This window comes from Protopterus annectens, chromosome 12.part0 (assembly GCF_019279795.1).
Source record: "Protopterus annectens isolate FY-2018-M chromosome 12.part0, PAN1.0, whole genome shotgun sequence".
Taxonomy (NCBI): Eukaryota; Metazoa; Chordata; order Ceratodontiformes; family Protopteridae; genus Protopterus; species Protopterus annectens.
In genome coordinates this window covers 474,985,121-475,005,137 of record NC_056746.1, presented here as the reverse complement: position 1 = coordinate 475,005,137, position 20,017 = coordinate 474,985,121, and the positions used below count along the sequence as shown (strand labels likewise).

Here is a 20,017-nt window from a genome sequence, read left to right as displayed (position 1 = left end):
ATATATATATATATAAACTATACATATACAAGACCCCATATGCAAAAACGGGAACAGTTGTGGCTGGATGGATGGAGATACACGTACATACACACACACACATATATATTGTTATTGTTATTATATTAACTCAATATCCAACAGTATCTTACTTTGTTTAATGTACAATTGTCAGAGTAGCTATCATTACTACATTAGCTAAGCTCATACACAGTAGCCACTTACTTGTACAACATAGCAACTAGTTATAACTTTTGATACTTCATAATAAACCAGATTTTACATATCCGAATTTAAAGAACTTAAAAATGTGATTGTACTATAAAGATATTAGGCATCAGAAGAGAGCTCAGATAAAATATACAACAGGCACACACCCATGTTTGAACTGCAGTTGCTGTACTGATATTTTTATGAAGGACAACAATATGTACATCCATCGAGTTTCAAACAAAAAATATCTTTCAAATGTACAGCAACACGCAATACTACATATGTAATACATCTTGCTACCTGCCTAAAATGCCCCTCATTTTATGTTGGGAAAAGTACAAGAAAACTAAAGGAAAGAATAATAGAACACAAGTCAGAGATACGTAGACAAATACAGCAACATGTGCTAAGTAAGCACATTCTGGAGAAAGGTACTGAGCACACCTTTAAATTTAGGGTGATGGAAACAGTGTATACACTAGTAAGAGGAGGTAATGTTAATAACCTTCTGGAAAATAAAGAATATGCATGGATCTTAAGACTGCAAGCAGATGTATTACCAGGGTTGAATAACATGGTTAGTATTAAGCCAGTTTTAGCAACTAGATAAATGCAACTGCATTGGGTATTTTAAATGTGTGTATATACATATATATGTATTCTTTTTTTGTATATGTGCAAATAATTTGAACATGTAAAACATTTTTGTAATAAACATTTTATTAGATAGAATTATTTAAGTATATAGTTCTAGTATGTATTTATAAATTGAGTTGAAAGCATGTCTGAGTACTTTTTAAGGAAACTTTTTAAGGAACTGCTATATTTCTAAGCTAAAATGTTAATTGAATTATTGTAGAAATGAAGTCATTTAGCTGGCCATGCTCACGTGATTTTACTCTTGTTTTACAAAAACTGAAAGAATGTTACAGATTGTACATTGCACTGAAGAAGGATTTATATCCGAAAGCTTTGCTGTAATACATTATTGACATTCTTGGAATTGGAATTTTTCTTTTACTCAATTTACTGACAGCCTCGCAGAGAAATTAGTGTTCATACAGTAAACCCACAAAATCCCATTGAGGCGTGTCCCATTCTTCCTCTCAGTGGTAACTTGCTTGCTAGTTTTCCTGCTGAGATATCGTCATTTGAGGTTTGTTGAAAATATATAGCATTCTGAGGCAGAGTCACCACATGGTCATCAAAATAAATATATCATCCAATGTATGAATGTTAAACCATCTTTCTTTGTGGAAGATAAGGCCTCTGCACCTGAGGTTTTGGGTAGGGGGACTGAAACCCACCAGATGTCATCTACTTGTTATGAAGTAACTTGATGCTGCATTTTTAGCTCCACTGGATCTTGCCTAGTGGCCCTCCTACTTCTGCTCTATCAACCCATTCTGGAACGAGGCATAGTGCAGTCAGGGTAAGTATGCTAAAGTGACTCATCAACCCTTTCATTCACCCTGAGAGGTGAGAGTCAACTGCTAGGGAGTGGCTAGTTTGCCAGACGCTAACAGAGTCTCCTCCCGCAGCACTGGAGTTTCATGTTTATTGTGGCTCACTAAAGTTTTGCTATTGCTGCCAACATGTGGGGAACATGCATGCTCCACTCCACTTGCTCATTCTTTGTCCTAGGGTTGTGCATGCCCAACAGACTCATACTATCCACTAGGTATCACCCATGAGGCAAGACAGAGGCAACTCCCTCCCCCTAAGATGGCTAAACTGCTGACAGCTGCTAATTCCCATCCTCTCCAGCTTACCTATTCCAACGCCAGTGTAAATAAGTGAACAGAGGTCATCTGGGGTCATAGTCAACACTTTATCCTTCTGTTCCATGGAGGTGGGTCTATGCTACATGTTTTAAACATGAATGTTTGAAAAAAATAATAATTTTAGCAAACACTGACTATTTAAATATGTGGAAAATTAATATGTAATTAAAAATATGAACAAACCAGACTAAGTCAGTATATGAAGCAAAGTTTCAATGCAACTTAGATTTTTCATAAATTGCCATGTACGATTATGCAACCTGAGTCTTTTAAAACACATGCACCAGTATATCATAGCTTCATTTCTACCTGCAGTGATAAGGAAAATGCTTCCTGATTCTTCTTAATTTTAAAATGGTAGCTCAGACCATATCCTCTTGCAATGTCTGTTACTTTATGAAATGGACATTATGATTTTTAGTAAAATAAAATATTTCCCTTTTAAAAAAATGTAATGAAATTAGCATGTCTCAAGAAAACATTTCTTTACAAATTTTTGAATAAAATGTATTCATATTCTTACTTCTACGCTTTTTCTCCAGACGTCTGAGACGTTTTTCCTCCCGGCGACGTGCCTCCTCAGCTTCTTGATGCACTCGACATTTGTGGAAGTTCTCAACGACTACACCAACAAACATGTTTAGCACAAAGAAACTCACTATCAACAGGAAAGAGATGAAATAGAGAAGCATCCATGGGTTGTTGTTCCGGTGAGGCTGTTGTTAAGGGAAAAAATATCTCAGCATTAAAATAAAATAAAAAAAAAAATAAGTGAAGACAGTCCTGAAATTTATCAAATTCAATCAAAATGTGAACAGAATCAAAAATATACTGTGGATGAATATTGGACATTGATAATTATAATTTGTGACTATATCCTCTTTTTAAAGTTAAAAAGAGAAGCAAGTCATTACCCTACTATTTGCTGAAATATCAAAACTTTGTTTGGACTTATTTTGTCAACTTTATTCTTTTTACTTCAGTACAGTTATCTCTGAGCATTGAAAATAAGGTATACTTTGGTATAAGTCTGTCTCTTGTTTCTACTTCTGAACTGTACAGGGCTCTTCAGCTGACTGGGCAATATAATTGTTCTTCAATTTTGAAATGCTGAGCTTCCTTCTTCTTGAGATGTCTTTTGCTTGTGAATCCATGTAAAGTTTCCCTTTCTGTGTCTGAGTGTCTAATTAGTACAAGTTTATTAATTCCATACACTGTTCATACAGTTTTTTCTTTCTTCTTTGCTGACCCATGTGGTCTTGTTATACATGTTTTTCAGTTGTTTTTCCGCATTTTCCTTGTCATCTGATCTGCCCACCATGCTGTAAATATCTCTTTAGTGTGCAATAGAATTTTGCTTTGATGGCTGCTCTAGTTTCTCTCTACAACTGTTCAATAGAACTAATATAATGATCACTCCTTTGTCTTATTCAGCAACCATCTCTTCTGGTTAAGAATTTCATTTATTATATGTGACCTTTGGGTTTTTATGTTGCACCTATTTACATTTGACCTTGGTCACCAAGTATCTAGCCTTGTGAAATGGACTTCAATGTATATTTCTTAGGCTTTTTTCTCCAGCATCTGCAAATAGGTCTGTAATTGCTCCTCCAACACATCAGAGAAGACCCTATTATTTCTTAAAGCTCATAGCAGTAACCCTTGCAGAATTCCAGCGGTCTCTTCCCTCATCCCTGGCTTCTTTACCACTAAACATTACCCTCTGAGTTCTTCTTCACAGCCAGTCATCCACCCATTGTCTAAGCATATGTGCAATCCAGGCTTTTAAGTTGCCCAAAAATATGCAATGTTGTACCACGTCAAATGCCTCAAGTTCAGAGAGATCACATCCAACTATCAGCACTGTACAGCATGTCTTCTACTGATACCTACTGAGTTTTAGTCTCAGGATATTGCTGTTACATAGGACTAGCTGTCAGCTAAATTGTCTATTCCCATTCTAATTTATATAACACACACACACACACACACACACACACGCACACACACACACACACACACACACACACACACACACACACACACACACACACACACACACACACACACACACACACACACACACATACAGTGGTGTACAGACACACACACAAACACACACAAGCGGGTGCACACAAATAGTCACATAGTTAAACACTTTCCCTAAGGCTTGTGACTGTTTACCTCCACCCACATATGTGGACACACACACACACACACACACACACACACACACACACACACACACACACACACACACACACATGCATACACATGCACACCTTTAGCTCTGCAGAGAGGTGTTTTTGACTTTGAGACAATGGCACTCTTCAAATTTCTGATGTTGCAGATAATATTACCTCATCTGTTCTGCTTCTGATAGGCTCTCTCTCATCTGTTTTCTGCTGAGCTTCGTCAAATACAGTCAGATGTATTGTGTTCACTAGTTTACTATCCATGGTTCAGGGGGTACTGTGATTCGGCCGTGTGCATGTCCGGTAGTGTGTGTGCTGCTGGGGAAGGGTCATCCACATGGCCTTTGAGGCCTTCATCTCCCTAATCTCTTGGGGTAGCTGGTATTGCAGTCATACTGTGAAAAGCAACAAAGTGACCTTGTATTCTTATGCAGGACACTATATTGCACAGAATGCTACACAATAGGAAAATGTCACAATGTTTATATCTCCTGGGACCTGACTTTATGTGCAAAAGTACCAAAATACACATTCTATCATGACTGCCCTTTGGAAAAGTGCCTGGATCTCTCATCTTCTGTGTACAGATGGCATGTCAATGTTATCACTCAAGGTTACATAGGGAGAGACATATGATGAATCATGTGCCACATTGTGCGTGAGTAGTAATGTAATAAAGGTGATTGATATGATAACGGTTAGTAAGTAACAGTATACTAAAGGCACACGAGTAACAATATGATAGCAGTACCATGACTGTACAGCGCATACCATGAGAACTTGTATGGAGACCTGAGCAGTGGTTACTTGAGTCCCAGAAACTCTTTGCAGACTGCTTGCAAGTATTTCTACTTGTGATCAGCAGACGTTACACACACACAATGTCTAACATCTTTGTCATACCAGTGCAAAGCAAGTATATATACATAGATACAGAAATATGTACTAAGTTGACCTGAACTGAAAAGCATAAACAAGCATTCAACTACAAGTAGCTAGCCTCTGAGCAGATACACTATCGGCATATAAAAAGCACTCCAGACTATGTGTATCCTACATATACTAACTAAGAAAGTGATCATGCATTATTTGCCCTGTACAAATGCAGTTTACTGGATTTCATGCACACTTCCAGATATTCGAGACATGCATACTGCTGATGAAGCTATCTGTACTGCAAATAGCTGGATATGCTATTTGTCTTCAAAAACCCTCACTCCGGTTCACAAATCCTTGACAATGAAAGCTTATAATCCACAGTCTGAGTAATTGTAAGCTCATAGCACATGAGAATGGGAAGCTTGCAAACAGATCAACAAAAATAAAAACAAAAGACACAGTAAGAATATTTGTTTCAAAGGAGGTAAGCCTCCCAGCACACCCAAACTTTATTATTCTCACTCAGAGGTCACTGCACCTTGGGATAAATAAAAACCAGAAAAAAAGTAAAACGCTTTCTCCTGAAAAATATTTTAGGCTTAATTTTTATTTAAGATGAACCTTGTTTTTTTCATATAACAATACAGTTTAAAACCGAGGCAAATATTTCTTTCATCACTGTGTTTAGTGATGCTGTTTTTCACATCAAGATCATGGGTTCGCTTCTGGCTTTCATATGCCTTATCTGTAAAGTGTGTTTCTGTGCAGATATCGGTTCTGAATCGGCACTGTGTTTCTCCCACATCCAAAAGACCTGATGCCTATAGTAAATGGTTACACTAAATAAATAATAAATGGTTCCTTCATTTGTACTTTGAATTTTTCTGTTCAGGTTTTTCTTGCAAATGAGCCTTAAGCTCAGTCGGACTAACAAAGTTAATGAACATAACAGACAACTGTAAAATTAAACAGCTCTCATTCTATGGCAGGGAGCACATTTGTGCCATGCGTTTCATTTGCTGCATATTACCTGCTGGTCTATCCCCACTGCATCCAATCCATCGTACATGATATTGACCCAACCATCCTTAGATGACAGTACGAACAGAGACATTAGTGCCTTGAAGAAAAATCAGATCAAACAAACATCAGTATGCGCACAAATCTGTCATATTTTTCTAGCAGAAAGAATCAGTACTACTACTGGGAATAAAATATGTCAGAACTTTATTAAAGTTCAACAAAAACAAATATAAAGTGCCTCATCATTTATGGACATGCACAGGCACCTCTGATTCATCCATGCTATGTGTTGAAAGATATTAATCAGCTATGCAGCCAAGAAAGATACACTCAGTACTCTGGTTCTGCATTTTTATTACAAATAAGACATGTTCAGCACAATAATAACAGACAAGTCTAACTATTATTTGTTTTGGAGCAGGCGTCCTTATCAGAGAAGTTTGAGCACCCTTATTTGCTAAATTACCATACAAGGGATTTAGAAACAAATATAATACATTTGTTAGATTGTCAGAAAAACAATTAAAAAGGTTATTAAAAGCTGCTAACTTGAACATCACTATTCCATTTTAAAAATGTTTTTTGTTTGTATCCATAAAAATTACCACAAGGATTTTATGTGAAAGCATGACCATATAATCTTAAACATAGTGTGTTTAAGGCCAGAGAATCATACAAACATGTATACCATCACACACACACACACACACACACACACACACACACACACACACACACACACACACACACACACACACACACACACACACAAAGTGCATGCACATATTAGCTTGGAGCACCAGATTTGGAGGGAATAGACTTATTTTTTCTTTGGCTCCTCAACTTAGGGGTTGGCAGATGCCAGAACAAGGTACAGTATTGGGTGCTAGATAAGACAGCTATGACTCTTGCACATATATGCACACATAACACACACAAAATACATGCATGCATATTCACAAACATGTACACACAGACACACTACATACACTACACATATATGCACATAGACACAATTATAGAATACACACAGTCACATAGTATACAGACACGCATGTGTGCACACACCCACACACACCCACACACACACACACACACACACACACACACACACACACACACACACACACACACTGAAACATACACGCAATCTGCACACATATACACACAGACACACAAAATCACACAGTTCATGCATCCACATACATACTAGTGTGTGCGCATACACACCCAAACAAATGCACTCACGTACACAATCACATAGTACACACAGATATAACTACACAGTAGAGATACACGAAATCACTCAATGTACTTACATGCATAGAAGTAAAATCACACAGTCGGTACTCACATACATAGTTTACAAGTTTTTTTAATTTTACACTACCAAGTGTATTTTTCTCGTTGCTTCAAACAATGCTTGTTTCTCTATTTTTTCCTGTCCCTTCACGTCTGAGCTGAACATAGTAAACTGTCTTTGAAGTGTTGTCATGATGTCCATGATGTCATAATATCTTGCTTTAAGGGAAGAAATGCATTCTGACCCAGTGATAAATTATGTAATACAGGAGCAGCCCAATTACCAAAAGGCTGCAGACATAATTCATCTTGGTGGTTGCATTACCAGAAAACAACCTCACACAGTGAAGCAACTAATAAGTAAGATGTCACACAGACAGCCCAACATTTTAACTTTTTTTTGCTGAGTAGTTTGTGAGATGACCAGTTTTCTGTGGCAGCATAGCACCCTGCAAGCCCCACTCTCTCTCCCCCATCCCCTAATTTTAACAGCTTCATATACATATTCCAGCCAGTCCCCTTAATTGCTGAGTACTAGTGCGTTCATGGGTGGGGAAGCAGGGCCAAGAGCCATCGCTACTTCCCACAGGGGGAGACTGACATATGAAATTGGGCCTATCCCCTCTTATTAGGTGCAGTAATTATTTTTTATGGGTCATGTGAGCTATGAGGTAGAGTTCTAGGTGCATTTTGCCCACTGCCCTTGTATGGCTATGCCTTCCGTGGATCTGAACAGTCAACTTGACATAACAGACAAGTTAAGCTCTAGACTCCACTGGAACTATAGAAATGACCCTGTGGCTGCACATTATCCCTGCCCCCAAGAAAAGCAAGCAGGCCATGCTTTGTCACTCATTTTCCATTCCTGCCAGATACAGCAGATGCCTGAGCTGCTAATCAAACTCAGGCTGCCTGGGCTGTAGTCAGAGCCTTATCTATTTATTTCAATGAAACTGGCTATGCTGTTACAAGTAACTTCTGCTGCTTATGTAGTAAAGCAATGATTCGCATAAACACAAACAGAAAACAGTAAATAATATGAAAGTTTCCTTATCACAGCACTTGTACATTTTCCAGCCTAAGTAAATGAGAAAATTGTAGTGCTCAGTGAACCAGAGTTGCTGTCACCAGCAGTACTTGACAGCTATGGCATCTCAAATGTGAGAACCAATCAGCTTTAATTTTTTATCTGGTTCATGAACACATGTGCTATTTCCGTGGTGGTGCTGCGGTAGCGTTGTCGCCTCACAGTAAGACGCTGTCTGGTTCGATTCTCAACTAGAGTGTCTTCTGTGTGGAGACATGCGTGAATGGGTGTACCTTTGTTGAAGGTTGTGCATCAGGGCTGGCAACTTGGCACGTAAAAATCAACTGCCAATCATTAGCGGACCGGAGTTCCACGGTGGCGACCCCTAACTGGGAAAAGCCGAAAGACACAACAACAACAGTACATGATAACCCAGAATGCTTCATAATGATCATAAAGTTACTTCTTGTGATTCTATTAAAACAAACACATTCATACACATGCACCTATGCATGTAGCCACACACACACACACACACACACACACACACACACACACACACACACACACACACACACACACACACACACGCGCGCACACACACACGCGCACGCACAGACACATAGACAGTCTGTGTCTTAGAAGTTAGGGAAGATATGTGACAGAGAACTAGTTAAAGAGTGGAGTGCACTGATATGCATTTTCTTTGAGATCTTATACCTTTGATTACCCAGGCAGGCCACATAACCCCTTGTTTTAATATTGTATAAATAGGTCAAGGCTGTGTTTTTTATCCAAGGTCAGGCACTCCAGTAATACAAAATGCATCATCAGACAAGTTGGTCAGTCAATAACCTATTTCACATTAAGAGCTTAAAATGGTTTTCTTTTCACTTTTATATTTGCTGACTTTGCTACTTTTTCACTGTAGTAATGCTAATCTGTGTGCTAGCTTGTAAAAAATAAGGAAACAAAAATGACCACCCTGAATTTCAAATATCATTTTTTTTACTGTTTTAATGCTTTGCTCTTTGCAATTAAATTCTTGAATTATTACACACACACACACACACACACATATATATATATATATATATATATATATGTGTGTGTGTGTGTGTGTGTGTGTGTATACAGTTTCATAAGTACCTTTGTGCTGATGTGGGAACGTAGGTTGGCAGCAACCTCTCCTTCAACCACCACATTGCCACTGTGGTCAGAAAGTCCTTCTTTGTGGCACATCTCATTACCAGGGGTTTTGCATCCAGGAAAAAAGAGGTCATCATCTCTCTCTACTCTTCCCTCATTAGCCCAGTCATCGAGTATAATGCCCCATTTGGCATGTACCTCACTAGACACCTGCAACAGCTGGAGAGGCCACAGAAGTACCTTATGAAGAGGATCCTAGGCATTAAACATGTCCTACATGGACAGACTCAAAAGACTCCAGCTATTCTCTGTCTCATATCGCTTACTTAGAGGTGATCTCTGCTTGATTACAAAGCCATGTCTGACCCAGCTCTGTTAGAAATGCTACATCTAAAGAAATCCCAATCCCTCCGCACCACATGCTCCAGAAACTTCAACCTCATTACCACAATCAACAGAACATGCTGGAGGGACATGTTCCTCACCCAGAGACTGCCCATGCTCTCGATTAGACTTCCCATACACATCAAGCAGCGCACCTCATTGTCCCTCTTCAAGAGAAATCTTGATGAGTGAAAGGGTAATACAAAGTTCACTCCAGGGATCACTCCAGTGGCTGTCCTTGATAGAGGCACTGGGAACTAACGTTGGGTGGCACAATGCCAGGGCACTTCTATGGGATAGGCTTGTAAAGGCTCCAGGGCCATTAGCCTAGTACACACCTATGACCTATGATCATTGCTTCTTTGACAAAACCTCTTATTGGAACCTGTTCATATGGTGCTAGTTATGTATGTTACTGCTATCAGTTTGCTTAATTGTAATTCTAGAAAAAAAATTGTATTGGACTGTTCACTAAAAGTAAATAAAAGCAAAAATAGTAATACGCAATATAAAATATGAACAGTATTTAGGACTTATCATTTTCATATGAAATTCTATAACTGAGGAAAAATGCATAGCATTCCCTCTCTTTTACATTTTAAATAATACATAGGCACTGATTTTTTTTCTTTTTTTCCTTTATGTTTTATTTATAAAATGGTTGGAAACAGTGGTTGGTGGTTCTTTTCATATGCTAAAGAAAAAATGTGTAACACTGAGTGCATTAAGAAGTACAGTACTGACATCTGTAAAACAAAGTTGGCACATCTCTCTGGTCAGAGCTGCTCCACTACCTTCTTTGACAGTCATGCTCAACTCTCAAAGGTCCTCTCTTATGTAGTCCATCCATCTTATGGAGGGATGCCCTCCTCTATTCTTGCCTTCTTCCTGTCCCTTCCAAATCTGCTTTACAATTTTTTTTTCTGTCTTTCTGCATATGTGATGGAACCACCATGATCCATTCCCCTCGAACTTCTCTTTAGGTAGGGCTCCTTTGGCTTCCATTCAGATCTTCTCATTTTGTCTGTGCCACAGCGTTTATTCTGCTATCCATTTCAGGCACTTCATCTTCATCACTTCAAGCTTCCTTAACTGCTGCGTCTTCACTGCCCAGGTTTCTGTGCTATACAGAAGCACTTGCTGCACCACTGTTTTGTACTCATTACTTTTCAGTTTTTGGGGCATTCTTTTGTCACACACTACTTAAGACACTGCGTTTTAGTTGGCTACAGTACCTCTGATCCTACCTTTCACCTCCTGATCCAGACCTTCTTTCTCCACAGTCACACCTCCCACATACTTGAAGCTTTTATTCTGTTCCACTGTTTCTCTTCTGTCTCTGCCTTCACCTTCTTCTGATTTCTTCCACTTGCTGCAATGACCACTGTCTTATCTGCACTCAGTTTCATCCTGTTTGTCTTCAGTTCTTGATTCCAGTCCCATATCACATGCTGAAGTTCCTGTTTAGCATCTGTTTGTAGTGCTATCTGCATGCAGCAGCTTTGTTGATCTATACTCTCATCCCATTGGATAATGTTGTCCAGTATCAGTATGGAGTGGGCTCAGAGAAAAAGCCTTAGGCATGTCCACTCCCAATGGAAGTACCTCTCTCCAAACACTGACTGTACTTGTGTCATTGGATTCTTGTACATAGCCTGCAAAAAATTCTGTCAATGTTTGTGGGACTTTAAGCCACAGCAGAACTGCCCAAAATATCTTTCTTGGGAGTTTAATAAAGAAGTATACGTGGCTAAAAGAACACTCGGGGGCTCACAGCAAATTTACTAAAAATAACGAGTTAAGTGTTTTCATCCTCAGAAACAGGACTTCATCAGAAATGAATACCACAGTGTACTCTGCACATTTAAATTCCACATACTAATTACTCATCCAGTCAACTGCAACCAATTAATTACATACAAATAAAATGTTATCTAAAAACTTAAAGTTACACTAAAGCAATAAAATATAATTACATGAAAAAAACACTACTTTGATTCTTTATAAACTAATATTCCATTTACCTTGATGTTGAAATATATTCAATTTTCATAAACACATAAAAATACATAAAAAAGTGGTTAAAACACCTGTTTTAAATTTGTGTCAAATCATCTACTAAAAGTTTTCTTAAAAATGACCTACAGCTGAGCTGCCCTTAATTTTAGTACACTTGCAATGGAATATGCTTTCTCCAAGTCTAGGATTGCCCAGTTGTGCTCTCATCTCCAGTTCCTTCTTCACCATCTGTCTCACTACAAACTGAAACATTGTATCAGTTGTGCTGCATCCTCGTCTGAATATGAACTGCTGCTCTTCCACTACTCATTTTCTGACTCCCTTCGTTATCTTTCTAGTGTTGTCTTGATAGACATGTTTTGTGCTATTTGCTGAGGGTCTTACCAGAAGCAGGTGGATGTTCTCCGAGCTTTGCTCTTTCCCCTCATGCCTGTTCACCACCTCTTTGTTAGAGAATCAGTATTCCCTCTTAACTTGGTCCATCTTTTTGTTCTTCCACTTCTTCCTGCACTCCTCCTTTCTTTTGATAACTTCCTGAACCAGATTTTTCTTATGTACCTTATTCTCATATCAGGCTCATAATGTTCTATCACACATGCTATTTTAAAACACTGCCATTCTTTATATTCTCCATTTATCTCGTTTTCATCCTGAGGTGATAGACCCACAAATATTTATTTAAACTCTGGTCTTTTTGCTCCAGTCAACTTTCAGGTCTTCATCCGAGTCTTTGTTGACCTTTTAGCCTTCTTTGACCACTATTTGCCACTGAACATGACCAACCAACATTAAACATGACTAAAATAGTCATGATATTGCTTTCTGTACCACTGATCTCTGGCATAAACCATAAGTGAAATAGCCGTAATCCCCTCTCTCACCGTTTACATTCCTGTGGTTGTTAAGGGTTAGATCTTTAAAAACATGCCCAGTCATAAACACAAGTTTCTAAATTGACTGAGTCTGCAACTTGTGAGATCATTCAATGCTGTGTTTCATTTTAATATTGTTAAATAAATGCAACTAAAACTAAACACCTTTCTCCTAGTGAAAAAGGATGCTATTCATTGCAGATACGGCTGCAGAAAATACAGGCTTGTCAACCACTGTATGTAAATTCCAAAAAACTTGTACCGATAGCACAGAAATTAAGCAGAAGGTGATGTTTGTCTCACACTGACACTTGTAGGATGAGACATGGAAGAAGCTGTAACACCAGTGTTTTTTTGGAGGGGGACTTTATATATTCTATTGCAAAATAAATGATGGAAGAAAGTAAACATGAGTTAATGGAGTTAGAAGTAAGACATACATTTTAAAGGTACATAATGGGAAGATGGTACTTTAAAACAGGAAAAGAGAAAATATAAACATTGTAGTAGGGGATGATAATGAACAGGATGCTGCCATTACCTTTTACCCCTGTTTTAAAATGAAAGATGACCTCTTGCATAGAATAAGCATGGTTAAGAAGAAAAGCCGTACTAGTTGCTAGTGCTGACACCTTACAGGAAACTGGTAATAAATCTAGTCCATTGCCACATATGAGAAGGTTACCTAGTGATAGACAAAACCAAGGCAAGAGTAGTAGCCACATATTATTAGCTAGGCATAATAATAGACATTGAAATCTTGTGTTTGTTATCCCAAACTCCAGAAAACTGCACCCTATCCTGCATTTAATACTCTGATTCCAATGCCTATCATAAGGGGTGCTATTTGAATGTACTGCTACGGGGCCAATAGTAAAATCTAGTAATAGGTATTAGTGCATACTAGCAGTATGTTACAAAGTTTCAAGAACCAGTAAAGTTGTGCAAAGTTAATGCCAAGGCTATTGCCAGAGAAAGTATAGATGTGTAAGTAAACTTACCATAACATTAGATGTTTTTAGATTACTGTTGCAGAAGCCTAAGCTTTTTTGGTTTACCCCTTCACACAGGTCAGATTCTAAAAGCCGTGGGTGCTTTGCAAGTACTCCATCTGACAGGAGCATGTGGGGTGCTCTATATAAAAGGTAAGTGGAGCACTAAAAGTTTCAGATCATTCTGTGCCTAGAAGAAGGCAGGAGCATGAGTACCGCCAATGCCGTGGACCTCAGAATTCTGGCTAAACTTCTTCTTTTGTTTATATTGGTAAGATTCAGAAAAAAAAAACATTGGAACATTTCTGTTTAATGTGGGGGTAGAAAGGTTCTCTCCTAGGTCTCCAAGGTCCAGTCCAACAATCATAAGGCTTTCTTTAGCTATGTCTGAAATCCTAAAGGGAATGCCCAGCTTTGTGCCTAACTGATTGTGGACGGTACTACTCACAATGAATCCAAAGAAATTGCCAACCTGCTGGTGGACAGATCTGGCACAAAATTCACCCCCTGTCACCAACAGACATACCCCAAAACATCCATGTTAATAGTTCACTATGTAGCATCTCCAAAGAGCAGGTGATACCAGTCCTCTCCAAGGCCAAAAACACAGCCTCCATGGGACTAGATAACATCACAAGCTGCTTACTAAACAATCTAAAACAAGACCTAACCAGAATTGCTTGGCACTATTTTCAACCATACCCTGAGCACTGGCTTTGTTTCAGCAGAGTGGAGAATAGAAGCAGTAATCCCTTTACAGAAAGGGGGTCCTTCAACCAACCATGGGAACTACTGACCCATAAGGCAAACAAGCCTTATCTGCAAGGCCATGGAAAGAATCATCATGGACCTTATCAACAAGAACAAAGGCAGTCTACAAACTCTTGACCTGACCCAGTTTGGCTTAGTAAAGGGTGGGTCTTGCTTATTAAACCTGGTGGACTTCTTCAAGAAAAATGGGAATAATCCAGATATGTAATAAATGCATGCCTTGGAGTCTGCAGTATGCAATGACTGCAGCTTGGCATGTTTGATACAGTAGAGAGGCAAACAGGTAAAACAGAGAACTGATATGAGCTAGACACAACTGGTGTTAGGAAATGCCTCGAGTGTATGGCAATACGAATATGATGATGGGCCTCTTTTAGATCCAGCTTTACCATGAAAGCTCGAGTTGGGACCAATAACATAGCATTTTGAACTGATAACATATTGATCTTGGGATTATTGACATGGAGATTTAGAGTCAAAAGATACATTACTGGCCACCAGGATCGTTCTGGTTTGGAAACTAGAAAAATCCTTGAATAATAACTTTTGCCTAAAAGATTTAAGGGCACAGGCTCTATTGCTTCATGACAGAGCATGTTGCGCAAGATGGAAGGAAATAGAGCAACCTGCTTCTCTGGACAGAAGAGAATCCACTATAAAGGAGGAAGGAATCCTCATTGCCAAGAGGAGATCTCTTAGATTATCCTCAGAATCTAGCTGTCTGAGATTATCTGAAGCCAAAAAGGAACTTAAAATGTGAGGGATGTTGAAAGTTTGCAAGGGGTGGGGGAGGAAATCTGAACCAACATATGGACATACTGACTGGGAAGACTGTCTCGATTTTTTAGGCTTATTTTTCTTTTTAGAGTTTCCTTTTCATTGCATTTCCCCTCCTTGGTTACTATCTGCTGCTGTTTAAAACTGTTTATTTTGGGATAGAGTCTGAGGAGGAGGAGGTAACATTATTATTAGATTTGAAAAAAGGAGGGCAGAAAAGCTGGGTCATTCCTTTTATTAATTTTCCCTCTTCCTCATACTTCTTAAATAACTGCTACAGGAGAAGTAAGGATTCACTATCTAAGGGAGAATTAAATATCTCAGATTTGACTTCATCAGGGAGGTTTTGGGAATGAAGCTATGAAAGTCTCCTTAAGTGATCCAGAAGTAGAATCAGTGGTATCATAAACCCACTTTAAAATATGTTTAGACACCTGAGAAACAGCAGTCATGGAAGTATTTAAAGAACTTTTTCCTCAGAAGAGGAAGAGGTTGACTGATGACTTCTGCACATTTTCAAACGACACCAGCAAATGCTTTTACATATGTGCTTGGTAATTTAAAATCCTGAAAGTTAAGTCATTTAAGAATATGTTTTCTTCCACAACTCGTCCATTCTTTCTGCTCTTTATTCAAACTAGTGCGATTAGAAGGAGTAACCTGTTTGGCAGAAACATATTGAGAGACAGAGAGAAAGAAAAATGACTACTGGGTCTGCCTTGGATTAGAAAACAGGTACGTGTCTCTTGGGTACTTTATATAGCTTGGTCATTATGTACACTGGTCCCAGCATCCACAATCCTCTCCTGGCAAAGGAAGAAACCTTTTCTAACCCCTTCCACAGCCTGCAAAAAGAGAAGCTATCCCTAGTCTGCTTCATGCTTCTCTGCAGTCACAGAAGATGTGACTATCCCTCTGACTTTGATGACTGCAAATGGTACAACAAGAGGACTGAGGAAGATGATGGGTGGCCTGAGGAACAACAGCAGCTACAGCAAAGTCACCCACTGCCAGCTAAGGCTAAGAGGGAGGTGTATAAATCCTAGAAGACACCTTTACAAGTTTCTTCATTTTGTGTTCTGGGGAAGGTAATACTGCAGAGACCAGCTGGTGCAGAAAACAACTATTGCTCCATAAGTAAGATGGGAATGTAGATAGGAAAGTGGGTAGAATAACCCAGAAGAACCAGTGAGAACAAAGAACAAAAAACAAGAACCAGTGATGGAATGTATACCAATAAAAGTTCCAAACAAGCACAATGTTCTTTCCCCAACACACTAACTATTGAAACTACCTAGGTTTTTAGTCATAAAACAAAGTTTTTCATACCAAAAAGTTCACAGAAATACTACCAACATACTTCTTCTATAATAAATGGCCTTTCAGTTTCTCTTTGTTTCAGAAGCACTAACACAGAATTCTTATCAAATGAACTCAACTTTCTATGGAAAATTAAATTATAAAAGGAAGGCTTTCTTCAAAGGGGCCAACTGGAAGATCACAGCTAACTGACAGGAACTACAGGAATCACTGCTTAGAAGCACTCACTTCAGCAGTAAAAAAGCTCTGAAACTGTTTTTGCTCCATCTGCTTTTTATATGGAGCATCCTGTGTGCTCCTGGCAGATGGAACACATTGAAGGTGCCCAAAGCTTTGAAGAGCTGGAGGGTATGGGGGCAGGGTAAACCCATATAGCTTTGGCTATTGCAATAGAGATACATTCATGAAGATCTGCATTGTTATTCCCTAGAGAAGGTATTCCTAAGGTGATTCTTACCGAACAAGGCACTCCTTTTACTTCAAGTAGACTACATCAGTTATGTCAGCACTTTAAAAGTCAGATAGCTGAAGACTGCTGTCTATCAGTTGAAGAGTAATAAAATGGTAAAATGGTTAATTAAAACACTGAAATCTATGCTACGAAAAGTTTTTGACAGAGATGGTAAGAACTGGGGCCAGTTGTTACCCTACTATCTGTTTGCAATCTGAGACATGCCATGAGCTCCAAATGGGTTTTCATTTTGAACTTATGTATGACAAGCATCCAAAAGGATAGCTTAACGTTGCTATGGATACTTAGGAAGAAGAAGATGCATCACTTAACAGTGCAAACAAACATTATGTTGCTTTGCAGGATAGACTACACTGGTTATGTCTATATTAAAGGAAGACATGCAAACAGACCAGGAAATACAGTAATGATTTTACAATAATGATGCTCAATTTAGAAAATTTAACCCAGGAGATCAGGGATTAGTGCCAGTGCCCTCCAAACAAAAAATAATTTCAGCCCAACTATCTGGGATCTTTTGAGGTGAAATAATGACTAAATGCAGTTAGGTACAAGGCTAGATAATCAGGAAAGGGAAATACAGAACAAGACTTTCATACTAATCTAATAAACCACGGAAAGAGGTACAGAGTTATGTGGTTAACATGCAAGATAATATTCATACAGGAGTGGCCAGAGATTCTTTATTTGAAATACAGTTTAAGAAATCCTTGGCTAATAGGAATGCTGATGGGTTGTATAGGTCCTATAGCCCATCTGCTGTACAAGTCAAAGCTGGTGGTTTTGTGCTGTAGGTGGGGGCAGAGTAGTTGTGACATCTTGTACGTGAAAAATATGATATATGGCTTTAAATGTGTCTCATATCTTGAAATTCTAACCAAAAATTAGACAGGTAGCTCAGTTCTCATGGTGCGGAGGGACAAGGCCTTAACTGCACTGCAGATGACCCATGTCTAATTATCAGGCAATGGGATCTGGATTTAGCCAGGTGGGAGCTTGGGAAGAAGAGATATATGTTGTGCTCATCCTGGTGGAGGGGGGGTGGTGGCTTGGCTTATCATGTGGGTAACAACCAGTGGTAGATCTCAGTGATGCAGCCCACAGAGTCTGGACATGAATATGTGCTGCCATTCAGTGGATAACTAGGTCAGGAGGCAGTCAGGTGGGAAAGCTTCTGTGCTCCTCTCCAAAGACTGGTAGTATTAGTATCCCTGGGAAGTATCCCTGAAGGGATGTTATGAACTCCTGGGGGGGGGGGGACATTCATAATGATGACACCAGGACTGGCACTCACTTCATGAAGGGAATGGATAGGCTAGTAACAAATGAACTACAGATGTCATGGGAGGCTGGTAAATGACTAGTAGCTGGGTTAAAAATTAGCCAGGCATTTTATGTGTTAGCTAGAATAATGAAAACTGAATTAGCTAATTATTAGTGTACAAAAGGCTTTATCACTGAAGGCAGAAATAAGGAAGTTGGTTCCTCAGTTAGGAGAACATTTACGGGGAACAACAGGAGCTCTGCCTAAAAATGTTGGGATTCTTGAAATTGGATGGTCCATTTGAGGCCTATTGTGGATATATCCCTGGAGGAAGTTCAGGCATAGAACTTTGTATAGATGAAAGAAAGGCATATCCAAGGCCTGGAGCCATTGCCTTTATTTCTAGTCTGTTGCTGAAAGGACTATGTGGGACTGTGCCTGGGAGGTGTGCTCTCTTTAAAGACTGGGGACTTGATAATGTAAATGCTGTAAATAAGATGACTACATTTCTGCAAAGCCAAGTGGGCTATTTTCATTTAATTCTTCCAATAAACCTGCATTCTTCTTATTTAAATCTCCAGATGGGTTTTAAGACTTTACAATCTATATAACATATATATATATATATATATATGTATATATATATATATATATATATATATATATATATATATATATATATATATATAGATTTAGCAATATGAGTGGGTCTCTTATCCTAACCAGTCTATTGTAAGTTGAAAAATGGATGCCATGAAAATTATCTTAAGAGTAAGTCTTGAAAGGTGACGGTCTAGACATCCGTTTTATGAACACATAGAACATTATGACAAGGGGTATGATTGTAATGATTTGTAATACACAGAGTTTCAGCTGTCATAGTGAAAAAGAACTTTGTTTTTTTTTTATCCTGTTTAAATGGGATAATTTATCAGGTGTCAATGAAAGTGGACTCGATGAAGCATACTATTATCTGGTCATGGTTCGTAGGTTCATAGATTAGTACTAGCCTAACAGCCATTATGGGCCATTTTAAGCCTAGCCAATTACCTCATGTTAGAATCAAACCTTGCACCTTGTGATTTCAAGGTAAACACCTTAACCATTATGCCATTCTTCCACTCTTTTGCCATCCTTCCACTCTTTTGTAGTTACTGTTTGTAGCTAATTCTAAGCAGTGCCAGGTGGTGATTTACAATATGACACAATTAGGGTTGCCTACCGTCCAGACTTCTTCTGGACTGTCCAGAATTAAGGGACACTGTCCAGAAAATGGAGACTGCAGTGTACTGTCTGGAAAAAATAAAATCTTTTCTTTTAAATAAAAAAAAAGTACTTTTTTTTAAAGGGTGTTCTTTTTTAAGAAAGCCCTTTGCATCTGGTCGCACACTCCCGCATAGACGCAGAAGCTGAGATTGTATATGTCTTCATGTTCTGCGTGGGTGGAATTTGAATTTCAGAAGAAGACTTTTGGACTGAGCAGCGGCTGCAGACCATCACAAACATCAGATGAGTGAGAGGTATGTGTGACCAGCAGCAGCTTGAATGGTGCAGCCTGACACATGCAGTGAGCA

The 20,017-nt window shown here is 38.8% G+C and overlaps 1 protein-coding gene across 2 annotated transcripts in view; it reads right to left on the bottom strand.

Annotated features, from left to right (window-relative positions):
• Positions 1–20,017, bottom strand: part of CACNA1H (calcium voltage-gated channel subunit alpha1 H) — a 2,347,924-nt gene that overhangs the window by 291,111 nt on the left and 2,036,796 nt on the right. For both annotated transcript variants that reach the window (XM_044089567.1, XM_044089568.1), the window contains exons 22-23: positions 6,102–6,191; positions 2,521–2,713 (exon numbers count right to left, since the gene is read on the bottom strand). In XM_044089567.1, the coding sequence (XP_043945502.1) occupies positions 2,521–2,713; positions 6,102–6,191 (283 nt within the window). The remainder of the gene's footprint in view (positions 1–2,520; positions 2,714–6,101; positions 6,192–20,017) is intronic.